Below are 26,755 nucleotides of genomic sequence, written 5' to 3'. Positions count from 1 at the left end.
CATAGAGCTGATGTAGCTTTTCTTTTCATACACCACAGAAGTTAATTATTATGAGCAGATGTGCTTAGATTACATGAAAATTTATACCCCATGAAAGTAGGCATTGAAGATATCTATTTATTTTAAAACACAAATTCATCCCTGTTTGTTTGGAGGTTTGTTCACGTGCAACTACATCAGTAATGTAGCCCTCACAAAACCCATCCATCTCACAGGCAGTGCTTTTTATGTGCTCCACTAACCAAACGTTTCAAAGTGGCCCTGGAAAAGCACCTGCTGGTCAAAGCAACTTCTTACAAACAGGGTGCTTCTGATTTGTCCCACAGATTCCCCAGTGCACCCCGAACAAGGCCTGCTGTGATTACACCGTGTGTTCTGGGGGTTAAAATGTGACAGAACAGCTGAATCCCCCAAACTCTCCGAAGAGTTCATGTCTGCACGGAGCTGCTCAGTTCTGCAGGCCAAATTCTGCTTGATTTTCTTAGATATCGTTAATAAGACCTATTATTAAGATGCCCTCCCAGAGCACAAGGGAAAAAACCAGGCCTGCAGCGGAGGCTCGTGGTCAGCGAGGGCAGTGGCTGTGGAAGCCCCGTATTCCAAGCACACAGCAGAGCCTGGGAGCGCTGCCCTGGCACGTCCCACGTCCCCCGAGGACGTGCTGATCTCCTTCACCCTGAATTAAACGGATGCTGAAGTAGATGGCCTTCGACAAGCCTATTACATTTTAATAGGTCTGTTAGAATCCCTCGCGCTGCCTGCCTCGAGTTCAGGCGCTTCCGTTGCCTGCGCAAAGACCGGAGTAAAAAACAAAGATGCAGAAAGTTAATATCCAAAAGACAGTAGGAAAGACATAACTCGGAGAAATTTCAATCACCCTGGGGCACATCACAAAAAAACCAAATATATGATTGCAGGGCTGAAACTTCAGTGAACTGTCAAAAAGAAACGATAGCACTGACCGGAATTGATCAGAAAAGCGGTAAAAAGTAACATTTGCTACAAGGCTTCACATTCAAGATCCAAATTTGACATTACAAAATACCCTACTTCGGGAAAACTCTGTCAAATATCAGAATATATTATTCCAAACTTTCCTTATTTCACAAAGCCAATATCAGCAATCCTTTAATAAATGATGCACGCACCTGGCAAACCCAGCGGCTGCCAGTAAAAAAATTGACTTTAGAAAAATCTTTGTTAGAAGGTGACATTTTTTTCATTATTATCTATTGCCATCAAGGTATAGAGATGGTTTTTTCTTGTGTAGTAATTTTATTCCAGGGGAATTCCAATTTTTTGGATGAAGTTTCACTTGATTTATTATAAATAAAGAAGACAGAATCTTCTCTTGAGTCTTTTCAGAAGCAAATAAATGACAATACTGTTAAGGAGAAAGTGCAGAAGGGGTGTTTTCAACAGGAAAAATGTTTGGAAGTATTACAACCACGATCATCAGACTTGTTTCAGAGTATTTTTAGTATTTCTGAACATATTTAGAAACAGTGTCAACAGAAAAGAGCACCACCGGGCACCCAAAGCAAATGTAATATTGACCAGTTCACAGTCACCTGCTGTATTCTCACAAGTGCAAGCACTTCATAAGCATCCCTGTCACTTCCAGTTATTCTACTGTCACTTTAGTGCACCTGTTTGAAAGAAAGATGCTGGGAATTTTGAAAGACAGTTTGAGTCAAGGTTACTCATTCATTCTGAAATTGAAATCTCATGTCTAAAACCTCTACCGGAGACATAAAGGGATTGAAGCAACATTAATATACAAATTCAGAGTCAACGAACATGACATTAGGACTCCTTCTGCACCTTTGTGGCATGTCTCATTTAAAAAAGAATCTTGTGCTTGAAGATTTACAGTAAGCCATACTGATGAGCTCTTACATTCAGGATGCTAATATTCATGTTGAGTGTTCCCAATTATTGAAAGGAACCTGACTCAATAATTTCCAGTAATTTCTAACTAATGCAGAATAAGGGAAAATGCAAACTGCAACTTTTATCAAGCTCCTCTGAAGGAAATTGTCCAGACAGGCCAAACCTTAGCAGTCTGACAATGAGCAATACATGCTATAAATCAAACTTTGCATTCCTTTCAACATCTCCATTTTCCTTTCACCAGCAGTTGGGTTTGTTTGTCGGTTGTTTTTTCTGTTTGTTGTTTTTGTAGGGTTTTTTCGTTTGTTCATTTGCATTTGTTGATTTTTTTGGGGGGAGGTGGGGGAAGGGGGTGTCCAAACAAATGACGGAGTCCTTTAATATTTCATTGATTTAAGCAGGATCAGTATTTCAACACAGAATTGTCCATTTCTCAAACTAAATCCCTTTGGTACTACAGTAGTGTAAGAATAAATGACCAGTCTTCATCCTTCCAGTTAATGAGATCATTATGGACAAGAGAGAGGTTATTTGGGTAAAGACTGTGAGAGTAACATATCTAGTGTTCTCCTGACAACTAATACTATAAAAGCTTTTTAATAAACTTGTTTATTTTTGGTCATGCTTCAAGCTTTCCCATTTAAGATGTCTATTTGAAGAAAAGTTCTCCTTAAGGCCATTTTCCAGGGAACCTGGATCTTATCCTGCTCAGCTCAGATGAATTTTTAACAATTTCCCTATGAACCACAGCGGCTTTGGCATGAATTGTCTTTGGAGTTGTAAACAGTACAACTGTGACAAGGAGGAAATTAAAATTTTATAAAAGCAAAAGTAGATCTAAATCAGTACTGAATGGGCCTGCCTGCACACAAAGAGGTGCACAAGAGGGATGTGAAAGTGTTATATAAAATAGCAAACAAAAAAGGAGACCAACCAGGACACAAATGTCTCAAGAACAAAGGATGATTCAATTAAATTGAAAATCATCAAGAAACTAAAATAGTTTACTCCCTGCAGGGTTAACCCATTGAACTGAGGTATGCCAGACATACACAGGGGCCAACAGATTAGAAAGAACATGAAAAAGTCAGATATTTTTACAGTTAGTTACAGTGACAGTTACAGGAGCTCATAAAAAATATTAAGGATTAGAAACCCCTGTGTTTCAGGCTCCAAGTGAACCAAACATGGAGTTTTAGGATGAGGTGGCTCCTGTGTTTCTGATAAAGAGCACACAAGGCTGTGTGATCAGGTCTGCTTACAACCCACTCATGGCCACAGGAGAGATTCTGTTACAGTCTGTAACATCCTCTGCACAAACCATGACGTGTGACCACCCAGGCCTACAGCTCACATAATATAAATTTCTCAAGATTTGTATTAAAAATCTGAATCAACTGCTCATAACTAGAAGTTGGTGGTAAAAACAAGTCATAATTGGAAGGGCCTGTCTCCAGTTTGAGGGAGAGATGGCTCTTCATTATGTCTCTCATTATGCCTTTCATCCTCCTCAGTCACAGTACGGTTTGGTTCTCCTTGGACCTCTTTCATCTACTATACTCTGTTTAATGACAGTCCATCATTTAAAAAAGGACCCCAAAAATTACTTTCGCCAACGATAGTTGCTTAGATCATACAGACTACACGCTAGATAAAAGAAATCTTGGGAGGACCAAAGAGAGCTGAACTTAATCAGAGGGATGAAAGACAAAATGAAAATCTATCTACGCTTACATTTAAAAAGGAGTTTCCTTCAGATAAGATGATCTCAACTCTCTCTCTGTACCTGTTAAATATGGTGTGAGTACTGTTAGATCCTGTGGGACTTTTATGATTGAGATGCTCCAGCAATTCCTGTAAATTGTACACATTTGGATGGTGCTGTCTTTGACTTTGAGGTGACCGGGTCACTTCCTATTGATCTGAAACCTTCTTTCCCCCCTTCTTCCCTTTTTCCTCCTAATCAAGACAGAAATACATAACGTGGAAAGCTTTGATGTTCCTCTGCTTTACTTCTCATTATTTTGATCTTTTAACAATCCCTCCATTGGTACAAGCCATGCATTTTCAGTGTTCCTGCCTCCTGGCTTCTGCTTGATTAAGGCTTTTTATTTTCCCCCAGAAAACAAATGCTGTGTGTGGTATTAAGATGCTCATATTTGTTTTGTTTATCAGATAAGAACAGCATGTTGTTAAGCTAGAGAGCCTTCTTACTGACTTCTTCAGAGTAGAATATACTGTCCTAGTTTTGAAGGAAATCAAATATATGTAATTTATCTGATGCAGTCTTCATCATCTTTATTTTACAGGAAGTCTACAGATCATTGAGTTGCCTTTGGATAAAATGCTGCACTGTAGATTGCTGTCAGGACAAATTCTCTGAGAGTCTCCTCAATTTTTATGTTGCTGGCATAAGGCTACAGTGACAGAAATGACTTGGAGTCTCTCTTGCTATTAGTTAGTGTCTATGAAGTAATGTCATGCCAATTCTCCTACCACCTATGAAATACTCTTAGAGCAGCTCTATCTAAGGTGGAAGCGGGGTAGACCTAGGCTGAAATATAGTTTTAAGCATCCTGTGATGCCTGTTGACATCCTCCATTAAAAACAGGAGGGCAGTCCACCATCACTCTTCTGTGAACAACCTGTCACTGGAAAATCAGTATCAATCTTTCTTCCCCCTGTCTTATCAACTAACATCCAAAGAAAGAAAAATTGGTCTACGGGAACATATTACCTGGAGATCAGTGGGATGTAATACAATATGAGGATGAATTTCCATGCCCCAAAGCAGTGCCCAGCTGCAGACTCCAGCCATACACAGATTTACATACACACCTCTGCTACAGCACCAGGTTTTACGAAATTGGCCCAGGATGACTTCTACACAAGCAGGTGATTTTATTTCTCATACATTAAACTGAAGGAATATCAAAGGCAGCCAAAATGGTCAGAGAGACTGATCCATCACATCTCACACAGCCTCATCTGTCCCTTCCCCTCCCCTTCCCTCCTGCTCCTGGTCAATTCTAATGTTAAAAAACACACTTAATCCCATGGAAAATCTGTCTGGGTGAGGATATCTTCCTCATGTCACTGGTGCAGGGAAGGCTAAGAATGCATACATGAGATTAGCATTACATTTTTGTCTACCCCTCCTTAATTTTTCCTTGTTTTCCCCTTTGTGAAACACTTTCACACATTTTTGCATGAAACCAATCTACTATCAAATCTACAGTTAAACCCAGGCTTTGGGAAGTAAAGATCAAAGCCTATAGGTGAACTGATAAACAATATCCAGACTCATGTAATCACACATCCATACTGCAGTGATCAATCTCTCCAACTCCTGTGTGCAGATATACAGAGCTCACCAAGAATGAAGATTAGTTTTAAATGCAAAATCAAGGGTAAAGTTTCATTAAGTTCAAGAGATTTTAATTTGTTCACTGCTATTCACCAGAGGTAGGCTCCTAAATATCTTATTTCTTTCTGTTAATGAAATTTGGGTGTTTTGCAAAAAGGTTCCCAATCTATTCTAAACCTATTGGCAAAACAGGAATTGGAATTACCCAAGAGAAAGTTTTGGTGCTTTTATTTGATCTTAATTGTTTGTCATTACTTACAGTGGCAGAAGGCGTTATGGAACAAAAAGTAAAAGGGAGGATTACCTGTTAAACATATTCTATTTTAGGAAACAGAAGAATAAATTTCAGGAACTTGGAGATGAGAAGAAAAACATAAGTAATACATGATTTTATGATGGGTGTTTTTTTACAACACTCACACATAGTCCATAATTCCAGATTTTCCTCTACAGTACTGTCACTCACTTTCTATAGTGCGAGTGCTCCACATTTTTTTCTTTGACGAAAATTTCACTTTTCTGATTTCAGAGCATGCTCAAATTTATCCAACACATATTTTTGGTCTGCCTTTCAAAGCACTCATGACTTGCAATTACCCAGGTGTGTTACAGATGTACTCTATAGTTTATCATCCACACTGTTAGTGGAAACACTGAAGACAGTCCAGAGCACATGTGCCCTGTGGGAAGACATCTGAAACAGCCTTCCTGGCTGACAGCAAATAATGATAACAGAGCTTGGAATGGGTTTTTTCAACAAGTTGCACAACCTCACCCTGCATTTCTCTAGGTCATACTTTCTTGTTGCACATGGGAGACCATCATGTGGGACCAGACTCAATGTCTTCCTGAAGTCAAGAGAATATTATCTGTGCTGCTTTCCGCTTCCCTTATTGCCTGACCTCCAGTCCACTGCCTCATCAGGGAAAGAAATCAGATTATCAAAAACAAGTAATGGTAAATCAATTTTGGTTTAGTTGTTTCTTACCATCTTGCTACTCTCCATGTTTATAAGCTAAAAACTGCATTATCAGTGACAGGAGGGTAACAACACAGATAAACACTTCTTTTATGAATTTGCATTAAGATGCAGAGTGACTACATCCCTAAAGCACTGGTGAAGGCCCAGGCAGACATGGCTGATAAAGAGGCCAAGGCTATTTATCCCAAAAAGGCAGGTTCCCCCCGAACCTCAATCCCATCCTGGACAAACTGTTTCACAAACGTATAACAAACAAGATCAGCTCCTGTCTTTACCCTGGTAATTATTCTTCCCCTCAATTATTTGCTCCCAATGCTGTCAGGCAGCTGTCTTCCAGACCGTGACTCTGGCTGGGACCACTCAAGTTCAGCTCACTGTGCTCCATTTGTGTTACCTTAGACTGGTACCATCAGGAAAAACACTGACAAACCTCATGAACCCCCAGCATCACCCAGAATAAAGCTCAAGGTGCCATTGTCCTCCCAGGCAAAGTTAATATTGGAGGGAGCTGCTGATGACAGGTGAGCTGCTGTCAGCTGGACAGATTTATACACAGGACTGCACTGCAGAGCACTGCTCAGAAAATATCACCCCAGAACTGAAGCAGGCGAGTCTTCGCCACGTTTACAATCATAAATGTGTTCCTTGCAAACTTTAAGTTATCACATTGCCTTTAGACCGTAAATTATCACAGGATTCTAATATGTACCTCCTGAAATTGGTAATTCTCTGCAAAAGCATTCTGCAATTCAAATTATAATGAATACATCTGTTAATTTAGCTAATCAGCAGTTATACTAACTACCTGCAAAAGAGGGAATAAGAACTGTTGGATTATGAGCAAAAAAATAGGTAACACTGATGCTTTTTTGATGGTACAACTCATTATAAATAGGTTACCATAAAATAATTGCAGGAGAAACAACAGCAGTGTATATGGTCATTACTGATTGATAATACACAAGATAATACAGCTAAGGGATGCCTGTTTGAAATATTTTTGTAGATGCAATACTAAGAGCCTATATCTAAACTCATCCTTTCATCTTGCTTGATATGGATGCATTAACTTAGGCACTATTAAGTTTGTGATCACAGTATTGCCTATATTTCATGCAACATTTTACTGGAACTATCACTCCATTTAGATACACTCAGAAAACTTATGCAGCAGTTTGTTACCATTTTTTTCTCATGATGACAAGTTCTTGGTCTGAATCTCAGTCTAAAACCAGTCTTGTCTGCAATATCCCTATAGCTATCAGAAAGCTCCGGAGTAAGAGACAGAAACCTGCAATGAAGGAGACAAGAATCTTAAATTGCTCGAGGCCGGTGCTGCCTGCATTCCACTTTTTCCCTGTCAATTCATGCATCAACTTTTCAACTGAAACAGGTTATATTTAACACCAACCATCTTAGCTAAATCCAGCTAAGTCCACGTGGTGTGAATTCACAACACAGTTAAAGAAGCAAACAAATACATCATATGTGGTCTGATATTAGAGCACACCAGAAATATGCTGCTGAGATGCCCGATGGGGCTGTCCAGGGATGATCCACCCTGTGACCTCTGGTGAGCCAAGGGCAGTGCCCTTCTCCAAAGCAGAGGAGTAGCTTCTCATTACTGCATTGGTGGGTCTGTAGCTGTTTTCCTGTACACAAATCAATAAATTATCTCTAAAAATATCTACTGCTCTGTGTCACAGCGTTTCTGTATTCTTGCAATGGGGAGCTACAGCTCTGAGATGGACCTACTGTCTCATTAACAGGGGGAAATATGGTCGAATCCCCCAGATGAATCAAAGCAAAGTGGCAGGAACAGAAGAAATAAGGCATGACATGTTCTATTGCTGCAGCTTCTGGAAAGTAACTACTCTTTCCATAATCACGTTGTCAGTGCATTTCCAAGACTAGTTTTTAAAGCAGAGCCTCATTAGACCAGTCTGGACTTCAATACACATCTATTTACTTTATCAATGGCGTTTGAAGCAGCCTTCAAAGACACTTCCTTAAAACCGGCTTTCCATCCACTAATTAAACCTTAACAATCCCTTGTAATGAGCAACATATTTTTTTCCCGAAAATGTGTATGTCTAAGGTGGCTGCTCATGTCAGCACTGAAAGGAGAGGTCAGTTCTGAAGGATCCTCCATCACAAACATCTCAGAACAGTAAAGTCACTGAAGGGCACCTAAAGCAGAAACAATTCTCATGAAATCATAGAATGGTTTGGGTTGGAAGGGACCTTGAAGATTATCTCGTTTTGATCTCCCTGCCATGGGCAGGGACACCTTCCACTATCCCAGGTTGCTCAAAGACGCATCCAACTGGGCCTTGAACACTTCCAGGGATGGGGCAGGTACAATTTTTCTAGGCAATCTGTGCCAGTGCCTCATCATCCTCACAGTAAAGAATTGCTTCCTAATCTCTAATCTAAACCTGCCCTCTGTCAGTTTAAAGCCATTCTCCTTGGCCCTATCCCATACCCTTGTCCAAAGTCCCTCTTCAGCTCTCTTGGAGTCCCTTTAGGTACTGGAAGGGAGTGTAAGGTCTCCCCAAAGCCTTCTCTCCTCCGGGCTGAACAACCTCAACTCTCTCAGCCTGTCTCCATAGCAGAGGTGCTCCAGCTTTCTGAGCATCAATGTGGTTTCCTCTGGACCTGCTCCAACAGATCAACATCCTTCTTATGTTAAGGACCCCAGAGCTGGATGCAGTACTCCAGGTGGGGTCTCATCAGAGTGGAGCAGAGGGGGAGGATCACCTCCCTCGACATGCTGCCCATGCTGCTTTGGATGCAGTCCAGGACATGGTTGGATTTCTGGCCTGCAAATGCACATGGCTGGGCCATATTGACTTTGTCATCAACCAACACCCCCAAGTCCTTCTCCCCGGAGCTACTCTCAATCTATTCTCCACTCAGGCTGTACCTGTACTTGGGACTGCTCCCACCCATGTGCAGGACCTTTCCTCACAGTCTTGTCACCCTCTAGTAAATTAGTCCCTTGTCAGGAAAATGACAGCTATACAGCAGTAGAAAAGTTTGTAAAGCTTTTCATTTACTTTTAGAAATGTTGTCTACTGTCAAGCAACAGTAACATCCCCACCCTGTTTTACTCGAGTGTCCTATCTCAGGGGCGTTTTCCAAATCACACCTCAATTAAGTTTAAATAACAACTATATTCATTATTTCTAAAGGCTCCTTTTCTCTTTCCTGTATGACTGTTTTCTGAGTAAGTTAGTCCACTGAAGCTGGTATAAAAAATGAAAGGCTATTGTAATTAGTGTAATATCTTTCCAAGATGAAACCATAAAAAAATGCAGCTTCAGACAGCTGTCATCTCTTTGGCCATTCTGCTTATTATTCACAGACAAATTCTGATATCTTCTGCATATTACACAGTACATCTACATGCAATTTCAGTGAAAGCACTCATGGAACAAGATCTGTAAGTATCTATCTCAGAATTTAGCTGAGAGAAAGGATGGAGCTTAAATGTCATTTCAGACCTAATTTGCCCTCAGCAGAGCCATTGTTCTAAATAGGTACACATAAACACACTCTGTTTTTCTTTAGAAATAATTTCTATGAATTCAATGTCCTTATATAATTGGTTGGATATGACAGTCACTGAAAACTAAAATCCTCTTTTTTACATGACAGTCAGGGTATGGACAGAAAAAAGAAATCTAAAAACGGATGCTCCAAGGAACAGCCAGACTGATTATCTTCAGTGGTAAAAGGGTAATTGCTGTTACACAGTAAAAAAGAAACTAAGCTAATTCATATGAATACTCTTTGGAGAAGGAGCTCTTACTGGCTAAAGACACTGGCACATTATGTAAGCCAACTACTGTGTGGAGTGGTGATGATACCTCGAATGCAAGCTCCTTTGCAGGATGCCTGAATACTGCAGGAAAGCATCTGTTCTAACACCTGGGGTTCTTCCACTGATGGCACAGATTCCCCTGGAAAAACCCACAGACTGACAGAATCATACAGGGCAATTTAGAATGGAAGGGACCTCTGAAGATCCAATGCCTGCTCTAAGCAGGACACACCTCAAAGTTAGAAAACGCTGCTCAAGACCTTATTCAGCTGAGTTTCCAGTATCACCAAGGAATCTAGAGTCCCTCCAGGCAACCTTTCCCTCCAGCCTACAACTGTTATCCTCTGTTATTTCACTGTGCACCTCTGGGAAGTGTGGCTCCACCTTCCCTGTGAAATCCACACTAGGCACTTCTCCAGGCTGAACAAGTCCAAATCCCCACTCTCACCTCACATGTTATTTCAAAAATACCTCCAAAGACCCCCCCCCCTTCATGGTGAAGAATGAGAGGATCAGAAGTCCTCTAGTGTCGAGGTTTACAAGCTGAAGAGACCCTGCAAGGCACATGACAAACACCTCCCTTGGCTGCTCCCTGACATTTCCCAGCACCTGCCACGCACACGAGTTGCTCCTGAGGAGCTCAAGTAGCAAGGCAGCCTTATCAAAGTTTCCCTTACTCAACACTTCTACAGATAAAATACAGAATTGCTGAAAATCCAGCAGCTCCTTTTTCAGACACAATATGGTCAGTTGGCAACTTGGTTTCAGCTGCCCCCTCCATGGAGATCACTCCCCTTGTTCATACAAAATATCTTTAAAAACCTTCTTCCATGGGATTCATCTGAGAACTCATTTTCCTGAGATCCCACTCATCTTCAATAATACCTAGCAGACTGCATGTAATTATGAAAACCAAAGCTGTTACAAAAGCCACAATTAATTACAAAAAGTGAACGTGGCACTGAAACAATTTTTGCTTAAACCTCTTATACTTCTAATTCTGTCACAGTAACATTAATACAAAGTTCATGCACCTACTAGAGCATAAAGATTACCATACCTTCACACAGAGGCTGAGGAATACAATTTACAGATTTGAAAACCTTGTGGAAAGGTTTGTGGTCAAAACCTAGTTAAAGATATTTACTCATTTGAGTTTTAGTTTAAAACACATTTCTTCTTTCAGATACATCCCACATACTGTCAGAACTTCTCTTTCGTTTCCTTTGTTTCCAGATTATATAAGAAATTCACTTCATCTTTAAAGAATAGCTTCTACCTTTGTGAAGGAGTAAATTATTATGTCAAGTTTCCTCAGCATACCTGTATAGCAATTTTTTTTTCAATAAAAATAACCTTTTGTTAAAGGTTTCATTAGAATTCCCAGGAGACTGATAACAGCCACATCTCCAGCCATCTGCGGGCACCACTACAGACTCTGATCACATACTCTGAACAGTGACACTCTTCTCAACAATTCTGTTCAGACAATGGGATCAGTATAATTTTTAAGTGCTTAATTACGCCAAGGGCAGGAGCCCAAAGCATTTACCCAGGCTGAACTTCTCCAACAGTCTTAATGAAAATCAGGCCTCAGGCAAGTCATTAGTAGAATTTAAAATCATAGGGAAATTATCCTTTCCATTTTTAGCACCATGAATGGATTACTTCATAGAGGCCTATAGATAATTCTTTTAAAGCCCACATGCTTCAGCTTTAGGCAGAAGAGCATGTTAGTGGAGGTCCTTGAACATCAAGCATAAATCTCCTCCTATACTTCAAACAAACTATCGTGTTAGTGGTATTTTAATGCCCAGCACAGAAAAACTCTACAATGGATCCACTTCCCAAAACACTCTTATTTTATAAAGTATTTCAGTAAGTTTCCAAATTATCTACTGTAAAAGAGCAAAGACCCTACTTAAATGCCACACTCCAGCACCATAAATACTCAGAGGCTGGATGGAGGAAGCTCACCCCGTGACTGCAAACCATGTCCACACGCCTCAGTCTGTCCTGGCACACCCTGTCTCACTGAGTCTGGCACCAGCACACAGGGACTCCAGCGGTGGGTCTTCCACCTGCAAGAGGAAAAGGTGAACAGGTAAGTGGCTAAAACTAGAAAACATGTCCAGGCAAAAAACCTCAGTTACTAATGACGATTTGCTACAGAGACTTAAGGAAAAACAAGCTAAAAAGCTGCAATTCCTCTTGAAATAAGCCTTCCAGAAAGCCACGTCCTCCTCCAACAACATTCCCCTTTCTCATTTTTGCAGGGCATGGTTCAAAGTTACACAAAATACACAGAAAGTATCTCCAGTGGGCTTTGAAATCCGGCTCTCCTCCTGCCAGCCTGTTCTCATGCAACTGATGGTGTTCCCAGCCTGCTTCCTGGGCTCGCACATGTGCCAGCCAAGAACACCATGGCACAGTGGAGTGGTGAGAACCTGCCTGGCAGTACCTCCAGCTCCCTGCTCCACTCCCAGACCATCTCCTATGGGATGCGTGGGCTGGAGATTTATATGCAAAGGTACAATGTTTCTCTATTTACTAATATTGCATTATAACAGATGGGCCACAGAATTTTAATGAGGAGAGGTGAGTAATTGCCCTATTGTACTGTTTGTCTAATCAGTATTTTTTTAAGTGCGTATTATTCATCGGTGTGAGAGGACCGGGGGAAAAGAAGAGTTTCTGCAATAAGCATACAATCATGATTAAGGCAGTTGAGGGCTTGTGGTCCCAAAACAGCTCCCATTTATTTTTAGATACAGTGAGGGGGGAGTTGCCAGTAACAGCTTCCTTACACACATCGTACCCTGAGGTTGCCATTTCTAGGAGTTGTGTCTATTGCTGCTTGTTCTGATGATGCCAGATCTGCTGAAATCCCCAGTTTGAACTCTACTTTTATACATTTTGCAAGGCACATTATTTGTTTTAACTCTGCATTTTCCAGTATTGCGTTATTTTCTGGTGAAAATTGTGCAGGACAATGGCACAAAAGTCGTTTCTGGAGAAGTGGACACCCATCAGAGGCTGGATCCAAACTGACAGTTTTTACCTATACACTGGACAGATGGGAACATCTTCACATTCTCTTTCCTCATACAAGGTGTCTGGGCATGCCTGTCCCCCGTTGGCAGAATCCTGGACAACAATCCTGTACCGAGACTGCTTAACTGCAGTGGTATTACCTGTAAAACAAACAAAAAAGTTGCCTTCCAGACACAGCTGGTACCCCAAGTAAGTGATCTAGCTGACTTGGTAATAAACATGCTTTGTGTTCCATTTATATTTTGAAACTGCAAGCACTCTGGCTCTATCCAAGCAGGGAAGGAATGGTACATTGGATCAAAAGCTACCTTTACTTGCTTTAAAGCTACCAGGAGTTCAGCAGAACAGCACATGAAAGGTTGATAAATCAACAGCCTAAGAGATGCATCAAAAAATGTCTATTTAACAGAACATCAAATCAAAGAAGAAAATAAATAAATAAGAAAATGAATACCTTAAGGAGAGAAAAGAATAAAAGCCAAAGAAACAAACTGTCCTAATGGATTTTTTTCTGAAAACACATCTTTGTGGTCTCAGGCTGCTAACAGTAACTCATCTCTATGGCTCTAGAAATTACAGATGATAACTTCCTGATAGGGAAACCATTGCAACCAAGAGAGGCTAACTCTCTGCTCAACTTGAGCTGATGCAAGATCAATCCATCTAGAAACACAGTTCACAAAATCCACAGAACAGAATGTGGTAGGAAAGACAAGGACAAGGCTTATCTGTGTATCTCCACAGCCAAACCAAACACAATCCTTGGCTGTGCAGGTGGTAAGTACAAACTGAGAGCTGTTTTAACCACTGTCTGTGGCATTAGTACTTCTTTGGGTACCGTATTCATACTTCAAAAACAGATGCTAGAAAACTAAAAGAGTATCTCAGAAGAACTCCATAAAGGATGCCACACCAGGTAAACATCTTGAAATAGTGGACTTCATCAGATTTGTCCAAAAGAGGAAAGCAGTGTGCCAATTAGCCCATCATAAGCATTACTTTTCCAGCTCAGGATAAGGGCAAAGCTGCAGCAGCAGGACTACAATGCATTACAGCAGAAGGAAAACTTAGAAAAAGTCACACAATGAACACAAAGTACGAGTCCAATAAAAATGCTGGCTTTAAATGAAAGCCTCCACTGGCACATGTGCCATCACTGTGAGATCACTGCAAAGGAACTTTGGGCCTGCCTTGAGGTTGCTCACCATGGCTGCTGCCCTAGGACAGGATAAGCACATCCAGAGTGATCCCTCTCCTGCTTCTTTCACAACCACTACCTGAGGCAGCTCTACGGCTTCCTACAGTCTCCTTTCAGATGCCTGATTCAGTGCCTGTAAAGCCTCACAGAGAGTCTTTTCTTAAAATCTAGCCCAAGTCATCACTCCTGTAAATTAAGCTAAACTTGTTTTATCTTCTGTCCACTGCATGAAAGAAACAGTTTATCCCTGTCACTTGATGCACAACCTTCATGAAATTGCAAGGGCTTGTATCTACTCTTAAGTCTTCCACTCTCTAAACTAACCAAACACAGTTCTTTGTAAGTCCTTCTCAATTACCTCTCACTGCTCTCTTTCTTTCAACACTGTGCCCAAGGAATCCCAACTGTAGCCTCACCAGGGCAAAGCACAATGACACCTTTGGTGTGTCACAAACAACTTGACCGTGAGTTTGACGGGCCCAGGATGAGTTTTAGCATTTCAAATTGTTGACTTTCAGGCATTTTGTAGTCCATTGTATCTCCAGAGGTGCCTGAGGCAGTAGTGATGTTTTCACTTCCCATTCTGTCTTTGTGCAATCAGTTTTTACTTCCCAAGCCACATTTTGAGAATTTTCTCAATTATTCCAATATAACTCAAAATATTGTCTACTATGTTTGCTACCTCTTTCAGCTCTGCACCATCTACTGGTGTTATTACTCAAGCACACAAGCTGTTAAGACAAATATCACAGGGAATTGGGGCCAGGAGGACTCAGCTCATGTTCCAGTTTGATCCCAAACAGAGGACATCTATCAGCTAACTGACTGAAAGCAGCTTTGAAGAGGACATGGGAGCCCTGATGGACAAGGTGACCATGAGGCAGCAATGTGCCCTTGCAATAAAGAAGAGTCACAGCATCCTGGGTTGCATTAGGAAGAGAATCATCCATGAGGGAGGTGATCCTTCCCCTCTGCTCAGCCCTGGTGAGAAACTGGGTGCTGCACCCAGTTCTGGGCTCCCCAGCAGCAAAAAGATATGGGCACACTGGAGTGAGTCCAGTGAGCAGCCACAGGGATTGTTTAGGGACTGAAGCATCTGACACACAAGAAGAGATGAGGAAAGCTGGGACTCTTCAGCCTGGAAAGACAGCTCACAGGATTTTATCAGTGTGTATCAATAAGCAATGGCAGACAGGAAAGGAGACAGACTGTTTTCACAGTGATAACCACTGCAAGATTTTTCAAGCAGCTGAGTACCCATTTAAGAGAGATTTAATTCAAGGCACCATTCCTCAGTTTCCTGATAAAAGTTTAATGTGTTAAAATCTACCACTTCCCTTAATTAGAGCAGCTACACTGTCAAAAAAAAAAAAAAGATTAAATTTATTGGGCACAATTTGTTCTCAATAAATCCCTACTGGCCAGGTTATTTGAATCTGATTCTTTAAATGTTTATATCTTGAATAATAACTTGTTCTCGTGGCTTTTCACATAATGAAGTGAGGAAGAGTAATCTACAGTTTTCTTGACCTTTCTTTTTGAGGAGGTGGGGGTGAGAGAGAGAGTGCTGGGTTTGGTTTGTCTTGGTACTACTGAAATTTAGTTAATTCCTTAAGACTTAACAGTTTCTCACCCAGAAGACAGACACTAAATGCTCTGGCTTTATTTTATTTCTACCTTCTTATTCACACAGCCCCACTGACACAGGAATATGTACTCAGTGGAAATACTTACTCTTTAGTCCATTCTTCTGGCTGCAGACAAGAAACAACAGCAGCAATTGCACATTTCCCTTGTTGTGTTTCCCTCATTTCTCAGAAAGTCGTGGACATATATTTCATTCAGTTTCCCTTTACTATTAATCCCTTTATGTAATTCTTGTTATCTAATATCCACTAGCTTAGTTTGCATTCTCAATTTCTTCTTTCTAATCTTTGTGAAACAATTTGACAATCCAAAAGGAAACAAGATTGTGAACAACTCCGATGATAAGATAAGAAAGGGTTTCTCTAGTTGTGTGTGACAATTTCTCTTCATTTTTTGAAGTTTGAACTTGCAAGTCATATACACACGTCTCGCTCTCCTGTGCTACTGGCTTGCTCTTAGCACAGTTTAAGGATAGAAATTACAGTCCAGTAGGGCTTCAGTTCTTTGTAGAGACTTTCTTGGCAGTTTCCAGATCTTCTGTACTCCTGCCTGCATAGAAAATGTTCCCAAGAGGTACAGCTACCAATCCTTGCAGTGTGTTGAAGTCTTCTTTTTTTTTAATGTCTTGCTGATATTGCCATCCTTCCCTCTAAGAATCATGAACTCTATCACTTTGTGATGATTTTCATTCAAATTATCTACCACCATTAGAATCTTAGCCATTTCCTTCCTATTAATCAGCACCAAATCTAAATGAGCTTCCCACAGTAATTTTCTCCACCTCGAGAAACTAAATTATCCTCAACATTTATTGCACGTTACTCAAACCCCATTTTCAAAATTGAATTTCCTCACTGGCTTTTCTATAGTGTTCCTCACAAATGTTAATGAGCATAATTTTTATATTTCATTTAGAATTGCTATAGCCTGATTTTTCCAGAGTATTAGCATAGTGTAGGACTGTCCTTATACAGCTGAGCTTCAGCTGATTTTCAGCATGGCTACGACTGTTTGCCCTCCTAAAAAAAGAAAGTCAAGCCTCAAGATCTCTAGGACCATCTTAACTTTTATGTCCTTGACTCTGCAACTCAGATAATGATGTTTGAGAATTTCAAGGGTGCCTTCTCCACCTCCCTCTGCCATCAGCCTCCATTCTCTTCCCTTTCACACAGAGCCATTCAACTCCTTTTACCAATCCATTCTTCTCATTCCTCCCTGGATCTTGCATCTCTTATTCCTCTGTGTTTCACTCCTGCCCAGTGCTCAGAGAGGTGCATGGCCATTCTCAGGTGAGGGACAAAATCCTTGTTCACTCCTGTAACATGTGCTATATCTGCTCCAGCTTCTCCAGGAAACATCCAGCTCCAGACTCTGCTCCTGACCACATGGAAAGGCAGGGTCTGGTCAGCACAAGGCTCTGCACACACAGATATGGACAGATTTTCACAGGATTCTGAGAATTTAGTCACTAACATCAGAACTCTCTCCAGTACTTCTGTACAGATAAGAGCTTTTGAAGGGGTAAGACTTTAACTTTGACCAACTCTGGCTGAGTGTTTGTTTACGAGGACTGAAATGGCAGATTGTGGACTGTCTGACACAAGGCACAAGTCATTGGAATTTCTTATCATGGCACACCATGCATTTTATCCACTTTTACCCCATCTCATTTCAAATCTGATTTAAGGCATGGGGAAAGAAATAGGACAGTTACTACCCAACATTTCATGTAAGCTTGCTTAGAGAATTAAGCAACTGCGAAATTTCTAACCTTCCTCCTAGAGAACCAATGCTCAGAAGAGGAGAGGTACTTACAGGTACCATCTATTTTCAGGAAGAAGATGAAAAACATTATTTATTGTTAGTTTTTTGCTTTTCTTGTTAATCTCTCTGTTTTAAATCTGTGCTGACAGACCAGAGAGCACCTCATCCATGCTGAAAGCAGTTACCTCTCCAGGTCACCTTTGCCACCCTAAAGCAGATGACAGAGGGAAATCTACATGCTGCTCATTCAGACCAACTCATACTCTGAAGCCACCCTATTGATTCTTTGACTGTTGTTTCGATCCATCCTCAAAGACCAATTAAAACAGATAACATTATAGGAGACTGCAGTAGACAGTTGTCACCTTTAAGTATCTGAAATGGCAGAGAATCAATAACTTGCAACAACCTCCCTGTTCCTGCCTCCCCAACAGGTGCTTGGATTCAATGGCACTTCTTTGGTGAATTATGCTGTCTGTCCATCTGTTGCTGCCCCGAGTTCATTGCTGTCTCCTCTTCTGAGGTAGGGGAGAATCTTTTGCCAGAAGACAGACGGTTGTCTGATGACATTTAAATGTAGGGAAAATGTCAGCTTTTTTATTGTTAGATAGTAAAATGGGATGTATTTTCTCAGATAAACCACAAACAGCTCAACTGGTAAAGTTCTGTGTAAACCTGATTTAGTGTTTACATGTTTGTCTAAGTTCTAATCTTATGCTGGTACACAATTAATTTTAAATCTGCCAGGCAATACCTGTTCCTGCTTGATCTGCTTAGTAATTCACCATCTGTATTTTGCTTTCATTAAATACAACTTTTCTATAAAAAAACCAACACCCCTCACAACTCACGTATGTATAGTGGCTTTGAAATTTCATCATCGGGCTGAGGTTTTAATTGTGCAATGCAAATTAAAAAAAAAAAAATCTTGCAATGCAGCCATATCAGTAACAGATTTAGCAAAAAGCAAACTCCCCCATCTAAGAAGTTTTAATTTAGAATTATATTAAAATGATAACGCTGCCAAGGAGGTTAAATAATTAATTTCGTCTCATTTTAATTGTAGACTATTATTTAATAAACAAAGTAATTTACCAGGTAATTTATTCAACTTCTTCATAGGCAGCTCATTTAAAGTCTAAAAATAAATTGCTAATTAAAACAGGATTCACTGTTTTAGAAAGCAACTCATTTTCCTGTAAAATCTAACAAGGACTATGCTACAGCATCCACTGAGAATCTCTGAAGGGCAAGGAAACTACCAACAATAATGAAATATTCTGATAACTGAGAAGACTTTCATCTGAACAATTAATGAAACACATAAATTTGTCACAGAACCCAACACTAGATCATTATAAAGAAACCTTGCTGAACATTTCTTGTCCCAGCCAACTAGATCAAAGAAATGTAAGGTCCTTGAAAAACCACAAAGCACGGGAGTTACTTGCACAACCTCGTACGTACACCTAGGTTGGTCAAAAGAAAAACACCTCATATAATGAAGCAATTCCATGCATAGTCATATAACACTGGGACCTTGGAGTCCTGATTTTGAAGGCAGAAACCCAGAAGGAATTTAGTCCAGGCAGAGAGAATCTACATCTCCAAATCTGTTCATGAGGGTCCCACTTGCACAAGATCAGCGTCAACTCAAAGTCAACCGAAGACCTCACGTCCAAACCTCATGCACATGAATGCCCTAAAAATTATTAGACTGGTGTGAACTACAACTACCACATGTTTCTAGGCCAATTCTCTAATTTTCCCCAAATATTGACCTCTTAAAGGCTTACCAGGCTGACACGCTGTTGGGCAGGGAGTCCACTCACTGAAAGGTGTAACAACACAGTCCTTCTTGCAGGGGAGGACACACGGCCGCACGGCCTCAGGTCGGATGGACTCTGGACATCTATTGATGCGAACGCAAAGACAAAATGTAATAAAAAATTAAAACTATGGAGAAAGACCTTCTTCTCAAGACTTTCACAGGGCATAGTGAGCATAGTGCCATGCCAAAGATATCCCTCCTGGTCACAGCACAACTCATTTTTCTTCTCCTTTGCTCTCCCATAGCAATTTAGTACATTTCAAGGGTGAAAAAAAAAATAGATGTTTTAAAAATTGTGGAGCTCAGCTTGATGACTACAGGACAAAGGTAGCTTTGTCTATGACAACAAAAATACAAAGCTCACTGGAGCAAAACAGACATATTTATTACCAAAGAAACTGAGTAGTTATGTTTATAAAGTAACCTTCTTTTAGCACAACATGCAACAGCTTTCAAACCACTTGCAACTGGCTCTAAGGACTGATGTGATATTCCTTCACTCTCAAACCCTAGGAAGCACAAAAATAGCTTCAAGTGATCTTTAATTGAGGCCTTGATTGTTATGTTAAAAGTTGTACAACACAGTACAGTAAGAAGAGCTCTGTGAATTTCTTCACTCATTTTTAACTCTTAAATGAAAAACGTCACACATATTTTAATAAAAATTTCAGACACAGTTAATACATAAGTTAATTATATTAATTAGTTAATCTATAAAAACTCAAAAAGTGTAAAAGGGACAATTTTCTGAGATCAGGTAGATCTTGCATATCAAGTAGGTGAACAGGAAAGAAATTATTCTTTTTTATTTTTTAATGGTTTCCATTCAAAAAAAAAATCACTCAAAAATACTTAGCAATGAATGCAACCCAAAATGATCCCATTTCGAAGAGGAATATCCCACTAATCCCTACTAGAGGAAAGAAAAAAATTTGAAAGTCATGATTCTGCTACTTAAGTGTTTACTTACCCCCTTCGGTTCCATTTCTCCTCACACCATCTCACAAGTGGAGGGGGCAAACAACTATTTTAGACATTATATAGCTCTATAAACAATATGTCTAATTAGGTAAAGTCAGAGCATATCAGTGGATTCAAGATCTAAATGAATACTAGATTTCTTTCCTTTTATTTAATTAATCTCATTAACCTCAAGAATTTTAATTAACTTTACTGAAATCAACACAGTCTGCTTATACAAATAGGATTGTTTTGAGAGCTACAGTAAGAAATGAAACTCGGTTGTAAGTCTCTAGACTCATTAATGGTGCAAAAATAATTAGCAAGGTCTTGATTTTCCTATACAAGGGAAAACATCTGTGCTACTTATTTTCCTCATTTAGTAAAGCAAAGCAAAATTCAGGATATTTGTACTGCAGAACATACAATTTTGTTGTTGCGTTGTTATCACATTATAGAAGCTATATATACCAAATGAACAATATAAATCACACATATGGTTCTGCCTCATTGGGGTGCAAATATAATGCAAAATCTATTTACTTTTTCTGTTTTATTAGAGCACTGCTAATAACGTATTGATGAACGTTACATTCAGATGCACTTTACATTTTCCTCACACCTGTCCTGCAGGAAAAGTATTTGCAGAAAACCGTAAATTAGAATAACAGAGGAGCTACAGCAAAAAACTCTCCACTGCTAAAAGCACGCATTTGGTTTGGATTTACATGGAAAGCTAAAAAGGGGGTAGCTATTTGGTTTTGTTATATATTAGGACCCCTTTCCTAGTAGTGATGGAGTAGCACCTGGAGAATTAGTCCTGAAAGAAAATTATTTTCAACGCCGCAGATTCCATACGCTGAAAATGCCTTTACCTGTCATGTGTTGTATAAATAATCACTAATAGCCCTCCTTTAAATACCTTTTAGGTGTGACCTGGCCAGAACTGCTCTTCATGCAGAAGACTTTCCTTGTCTGTATTCCCACTCCACAAGTGGCCTCTCCACTCCAGCTGATGGTGGAGTTGAGCGCGGTCACCAGCACGTCTTCGGAGCAGGAGCTCCAGGGAGACGTTTCCCAGAAGAAATGCACACATGGATGATTGTTACAGGCACGGTGTTCCTGCAGGGCTCGGTCAGGAGGACAGGCTTTTCCACCTGGAAAGGGTCAAGAGAACACCATATTTTATCTTATGGTACATGGTAAAAGGAAGACAAGGAAAGATAAACAAAAATGTCAGGTTTGTCTAATATCTTCTCTTTTTTTCCCATTAAAATAAATAAATAAAGCTTAAAGAAAGCTGTTGACCTTTATGGCTGCAATAACAACCTTCTAAAATATTGTTTCCCCATTAAACTAGCCTTGCATAAAATTGTATTCCAATGCATAATGGAAACAGAAATAGGCAAAGAATATTTCTGAGCTACCTTATTGATAACTCCTACACACAGCCAAGTTAATTCAACTTAAATGCCAGTATCACTCAGCAAACATGCAATTAGGTTTTAAGACAAATTAAGCATTATTTTTATGTTCATTCTCCTTGCTAATTTCCCAAGGAGGAAGGTCTCTGTCTCATATTTGGACTCTATTCATGTGTTGCCTTAAAGATTGGAGCTGTTGAGATGCTGAACAGTAATGACAGAGGAACGCATCAAATGATACCCTCATCTGAAAATCAAGGAGGGGAAACTTGAAAGACAGGTTTTGAGTATGAAGCCTTTACTTTTCTGAAGTACCATCCTTCAAATGCGTGTCCAAAGATTTTGCTAAGCTGCTGTACTTTGTCAGCAACTGGTGATAAATCCACAAAGTACACGAGTTTGAACAGCCTCCCCAGAAAGTAGCAGCCAGCAGCCTGAATTTATCCCATAAAAGCAGGAGATATTTGTAGCTCAAAAGCTATGGAGTAATGCAGTGAAATTTAACAGTAAGCATTGCCATTTTTGGAAGAAAGAAGTAAAAATTACTAAAATGGAAATAATTCTCTTCCAGGAGGGAGAATCTGGCAACCTGGGACATTGCCAAAGTGCTGCAGATTTTGAAAGAACTGAAGAGTGGGGCCAGATATCAGGAGGTTCAGAGCACCTTTACACCCTACTAAAATGAGCAGGAGATGAAGGTATATAGCTCCTCAAAGGGATGCCTATTGCCTTGCAGGACTGACCTTCCCGAAATAAGGTATGACCCCAAGCAGCCACAATGAATAGCAGTGAGAAAGGGAAGAGAGAGAAAAATTACTTGACATGCTGATTTGGATAATCATGTCACATTACAATTTATCTTTTCATGAAAATGGACTGTTCCACCCAGTGTTCAGTCTCAGAAATGTTTAGTATGATGAAGGAGTAGAAAATGCCCCAGGTAACTTATTTCCTGAAGATTTTGACTTGGCAGGAAAAATGCAGACCAACTACTGTTCTTGTGTGTTTGTGAGCACAAGTTTAAAAAAAAAAAAAGGCATAGCAAGCAAATGGTAAAATGTTTGGTGCATTAGGGAAAAAAATAAAAATCAAAAGAAAATATCTAACTTAAATTTTTAACTTCCCAGGGGAAAAAATGAGGTGCCTTTTTTTCAAAAATACTCATGTTAAGGAAGCTCTCCTAAACAACAGAGAATAGTAACGAGGTAGTTTTAATTTAATAAGAAATACCACAAGGTCCATCCAACCTGGCATTGTGCCTGCAACACCACAAGAGGAGATACTCTTCATAGAAAGCAAAAAAACCTGGCCATTTTCTGCAGTTCATTGACAACTTTTGCACAAGGAAAGCAGGACAGGACTCCTCTGCCTGGCCATTCCAGTAGCCATTTACAGACTTTTTATGGACATGATGTTCATCAGTTCCTCTACCTCATTTTACACCTGCTGAGAATGCCTGCTCCACAATCTCCTCTTGTACCAACTTTCAGAAGTTTGCTGCATAATTAATTATCTTTGAAAACCTGCTTTAAATCAAGTAAAATAAAGTCCGTCTAGTTTCATCAACAGCTTCCTGGTTATTATGTTCTGGGAGCTGGTGAAGGGCTTGGAGAAGCTGACCCAAGAGTTTGAAGTGAAGTCAGCCAGTGAGATGGTGTCCAGAAGTCCTCAGACAGCAGAGCCACAGCCTCCACTGACAGAGGACAAATGAAATGGCCCTTGCAAAGGTACCAGAGATTTGTAGAGTTGGTGGCCCAGCTCTGAGCTGGGTATGAAAGAGGTAGAGAAAGCAGGTAACTTAACACTGCCTCACTATTGCAGTGATAATGGCATTAAATCCACTTTCACTCTCCAAAATTTCAGTCACTGTCTCTACACAGACATGTGACTCTGCATAGCAAACCATCACACCCATTGCTAAAGATGCACAGAAAAAGTTGGGGTGTTTGATTTTAATAGTTAGTTATTCCTTCTTGAGACATTTAAAGCATTCAGTTAAAAGTAAGACATTTTTAGTTTAGTGTCTTGCAGGTTGAGATTACTGTGCTTCTGTACTTCCAGAATTCACTTCTTCACAATTTCACTGTCATAATTCCGAGTTTATCTGTTATTTGCATTTCATTGCTTCCACGGAAAATGTGAAGCCAACTGTATTTTTCGTTTTAATTATTCTCTAGCTCACAGACTGGTTTAGTAGTAGTTATTATCATTCAATTAACAATTATTTTCATCCTGAAAAGTCCAAATTTTCTTAACAAGTGCTTATAAGGATGTTTATGTGAATATAGACCTTTCACATGAGTAAGGGTTGCAAGATCAAGTCCTTACACTGTCCCAGAAACAGCAGGTGGCTTTACTGACAATTTGCAAAATAGCACTTAACAGAGCTTGTCCTAAACTAGATTTGCATCTGGAAGTGTTTTGTTGCTGCATTAACCGCACATAGTTCTGGCAATAGCAGGTATTTTGTGTCAACAAGGCTTTAGTCTGTTGGAGCTCTTCACATTTTATGAATTTTTATGCACTTGATTCAAGACCTTTCAAATCCTGGGTGAAACCAACACACAAATTAATTACCATATGTGTAACTGTAGCTAGAAGACTAAAGTTCTAACAGAAAATAGTTTGTGTAAATAGCTGTATCACTGATGTTAATATGCAAAAAACCAGATACAAGATGTGTCCATGAAGATCCAGAGGAAATCACGTATATTCATCAATAGCTATTTACTTGCTACAACAGAAAAACAAGGTCAATAGGTCTGCATTAATAAAATAACGTAAGAGGCCCTTTTCCACTTCCTCATTTTTCACAGCTCACTGTTTTTAAATTATTACTACAATATTCCTAGATAAAGACACTCACAGGATGAGTCTGTGTCACGCAGCAATTTTATTGGCAGAGGATGCAGCTCTCCCAAAACAAATTCACACCCAGACTGGCCCTCAATAGACAGCAATTCAGAGGCTGAAGTAAATAACTTTGAACTGTGACAGAATTTCTCTAAGTGACACATTAACTCCAGCCCATAAAGATCTCTTACACCCCAGGTATGATGCACGGACAAGCATTAACTATTATTCCTCATTGCTGTGGAACTGGGACCAGCTCTGATCTAAACACAGTTTGGCTGAGGAATGCAAGTCAATTCATCAAGGGAAAAGTGGTTAATCCAAAAGTGTTCACCACTCACCCTCAGCTGGAAGGGCCAAGATGGACCTGCTCCTGCTTTGAGTGCCCTCCGCGTTTTTACTGGAGCACGAGTGGGAACAGGGAGACCACGGGGACCACTCGCTGATGACACAGTCCACGGCACAAGGGATTTCACAAGCCACAACTTCAGGATGGGGCAGCTCTGAGCAGAGATGATGTGGCACTTCTTCACCTGGAGCAAACGGAAAAAGACATATGGAGAGAGGCACGGCTTGGTTCAATATCCACAGGCTGCATCAAACAGACTAACTTTATGTCAAACACTCACCTGGCCATGGAGGAATATACTACAAAAGAGAATGTGGTTAGGCTTCAGGCTTGAAAGGGTAGTACTTGAACAACTAACTTAAATATTTACTCAGAAAAGCAAAGAAGAAAGAAACGTGTTTCAAGGTTGGTGTGTGACATCTTGGCTGCAGTCCACTTCATGAAGCAGGCAAGCAAAAGGAATGAGATCATTCACAGATTCGCAGAATTCAATCAGAAATAACGACAGTTGCCCTGTATTTTCTAGCAATCTCTACCTACAGAACCTATTTTCCACAATATAAATCGTGCAGGTACCCAAAGAAGTCAGATTTCTTTTTCCTGTAGATCAGAGAAGTATCTGATAGATGTTTTTGTCCTTCCCCTGCAACCTCACCAGAATGAACCACTCTTATTTCTGACTCTTGCTTCTCACCTAAAACCTAGGAGATACAAAATTATGAATCAGTTGGATCACCCACATCCAAGGGAGAAATACTTTCTGTCGGAGATGAGCCAAGGGACCTGGACCAAAGCACACCTCCTGATGAGAAGCATCTTTCCAAAAGCCTTTTCAACAAGAAGGTAGGACACTGGGGACTGGTGGAGAAAAACCTGTCAACCAAAACAACCACTGGCAGAATGAGCAGCAAAAGAAAGCATATGAGGGATGTCATGTGGAATACAACAGAGAACTATTGTTTTTAAAAAGGAAAATAATAAAATACACTTTTATTTTTTAAAATAATATGGAAAAAGTCCAGAAATTTTAGTAATTACATAGAATTGACAAGGACATCATAATTCACAAAAAGTTCATAAAATATAACTTTCAGTACTGAATTACATCTAATATCTTACAAATATATTTTAAGCGATGAACAGTCATGATTGACTTTGTTCTATTGCTTAGTATTTCTGTATCCTCATGAATTTTCAGCTATATATATGAAATTTCTGGAAGCTCAACTCCACCTGTTTATAAACAACAAGGTCACACCAAACGTTACCTCCTCTTTTGCCCTCATAATAGTTACAAAGCTCTCCTTTGAGGTTTCTTTAATTATGAACCTAGGAAAAAAAAACCATAATGACTATTCAGGCTCAACTATATGTAAGAAAAAATAAAATTAAATTTATAATGGCAACAACTGGCTCTTTCACCTCACACTACAGGAACAGGCTCCGGAACAAGGCGGCCCAGGATGCAATTATAAGTGGGAGGGTAGAAAACTGCTGGCCCCACATATACAAGTGAGTAAATAAGAGAGGCAGGCTGTGAGCACATAAAGCTGTCAGCAGCAGGGTGGTATTATCTGCAGTTGCATTCCTAAATGAAGACAGGCTCA

General features: G+C 40.0%; 1 protein-coding gene across 5 annotated transcripts in view; it reads right to left on the bottom strand.

Annotated features, from left to right (window-relative positions):
* THSD7B (thrombospondin type 1 domain containing 7B) overlaps positions 1-26,755 on the bottom strand; it is a 512,613-nt gene that overhangs the window by 123,702 nt on the left and 362,156 nt on the right. For all 5 annotated transcript variants that reach the window (XM_051810239.1, XM_051810241.1, XM_051810240.1 and 2 more), the window contains 5 exons: positions 25,141-25,332; positions 21,445-21,679; positions 19,528-19,643; positions 13,130-13,262; positions 12,046-12,149 (listed from right to left, as the gene is read on the bottom strand). In XM_051810239.1, the coding sequence (XP_051666199.1) occupies positions 12,046-12,149; positions 13,130-13,262; positions 19,528-19,643; positions 21,445-21,679; positions 25,141-25,332 (780 nt within the window). The remainder of the gene's footprint in view (positions 1-12,045; positions 12,150-13,129; positions 13,263-19,527; positions 19,644-21,444; positions 21,680-25,140; positions 25,333-26,755) is intronic.

The sequence above is a fragment of the Manacus candei genome, unplaced genomic scaffold (genome assembly GCF_025592945.1).
Source record: "Manacus candei isolate 608988 ecotype Guabito, Panama unplaced genomic scaffold, ASM2559294v1 h1tg000077l, whole genome shotgun sequence".
In the NCBI taxonomy this organism is placed as follows: Eukaryota; Metazoa; Chordata; class Aves; order Passeriformes; family Pipridae; genus Manacus; species Manacus candei.
Note: the sequence above shows the minus strand (reverse complement) of the source record. Positions and strands in the feature narration are given on the sequence as shown.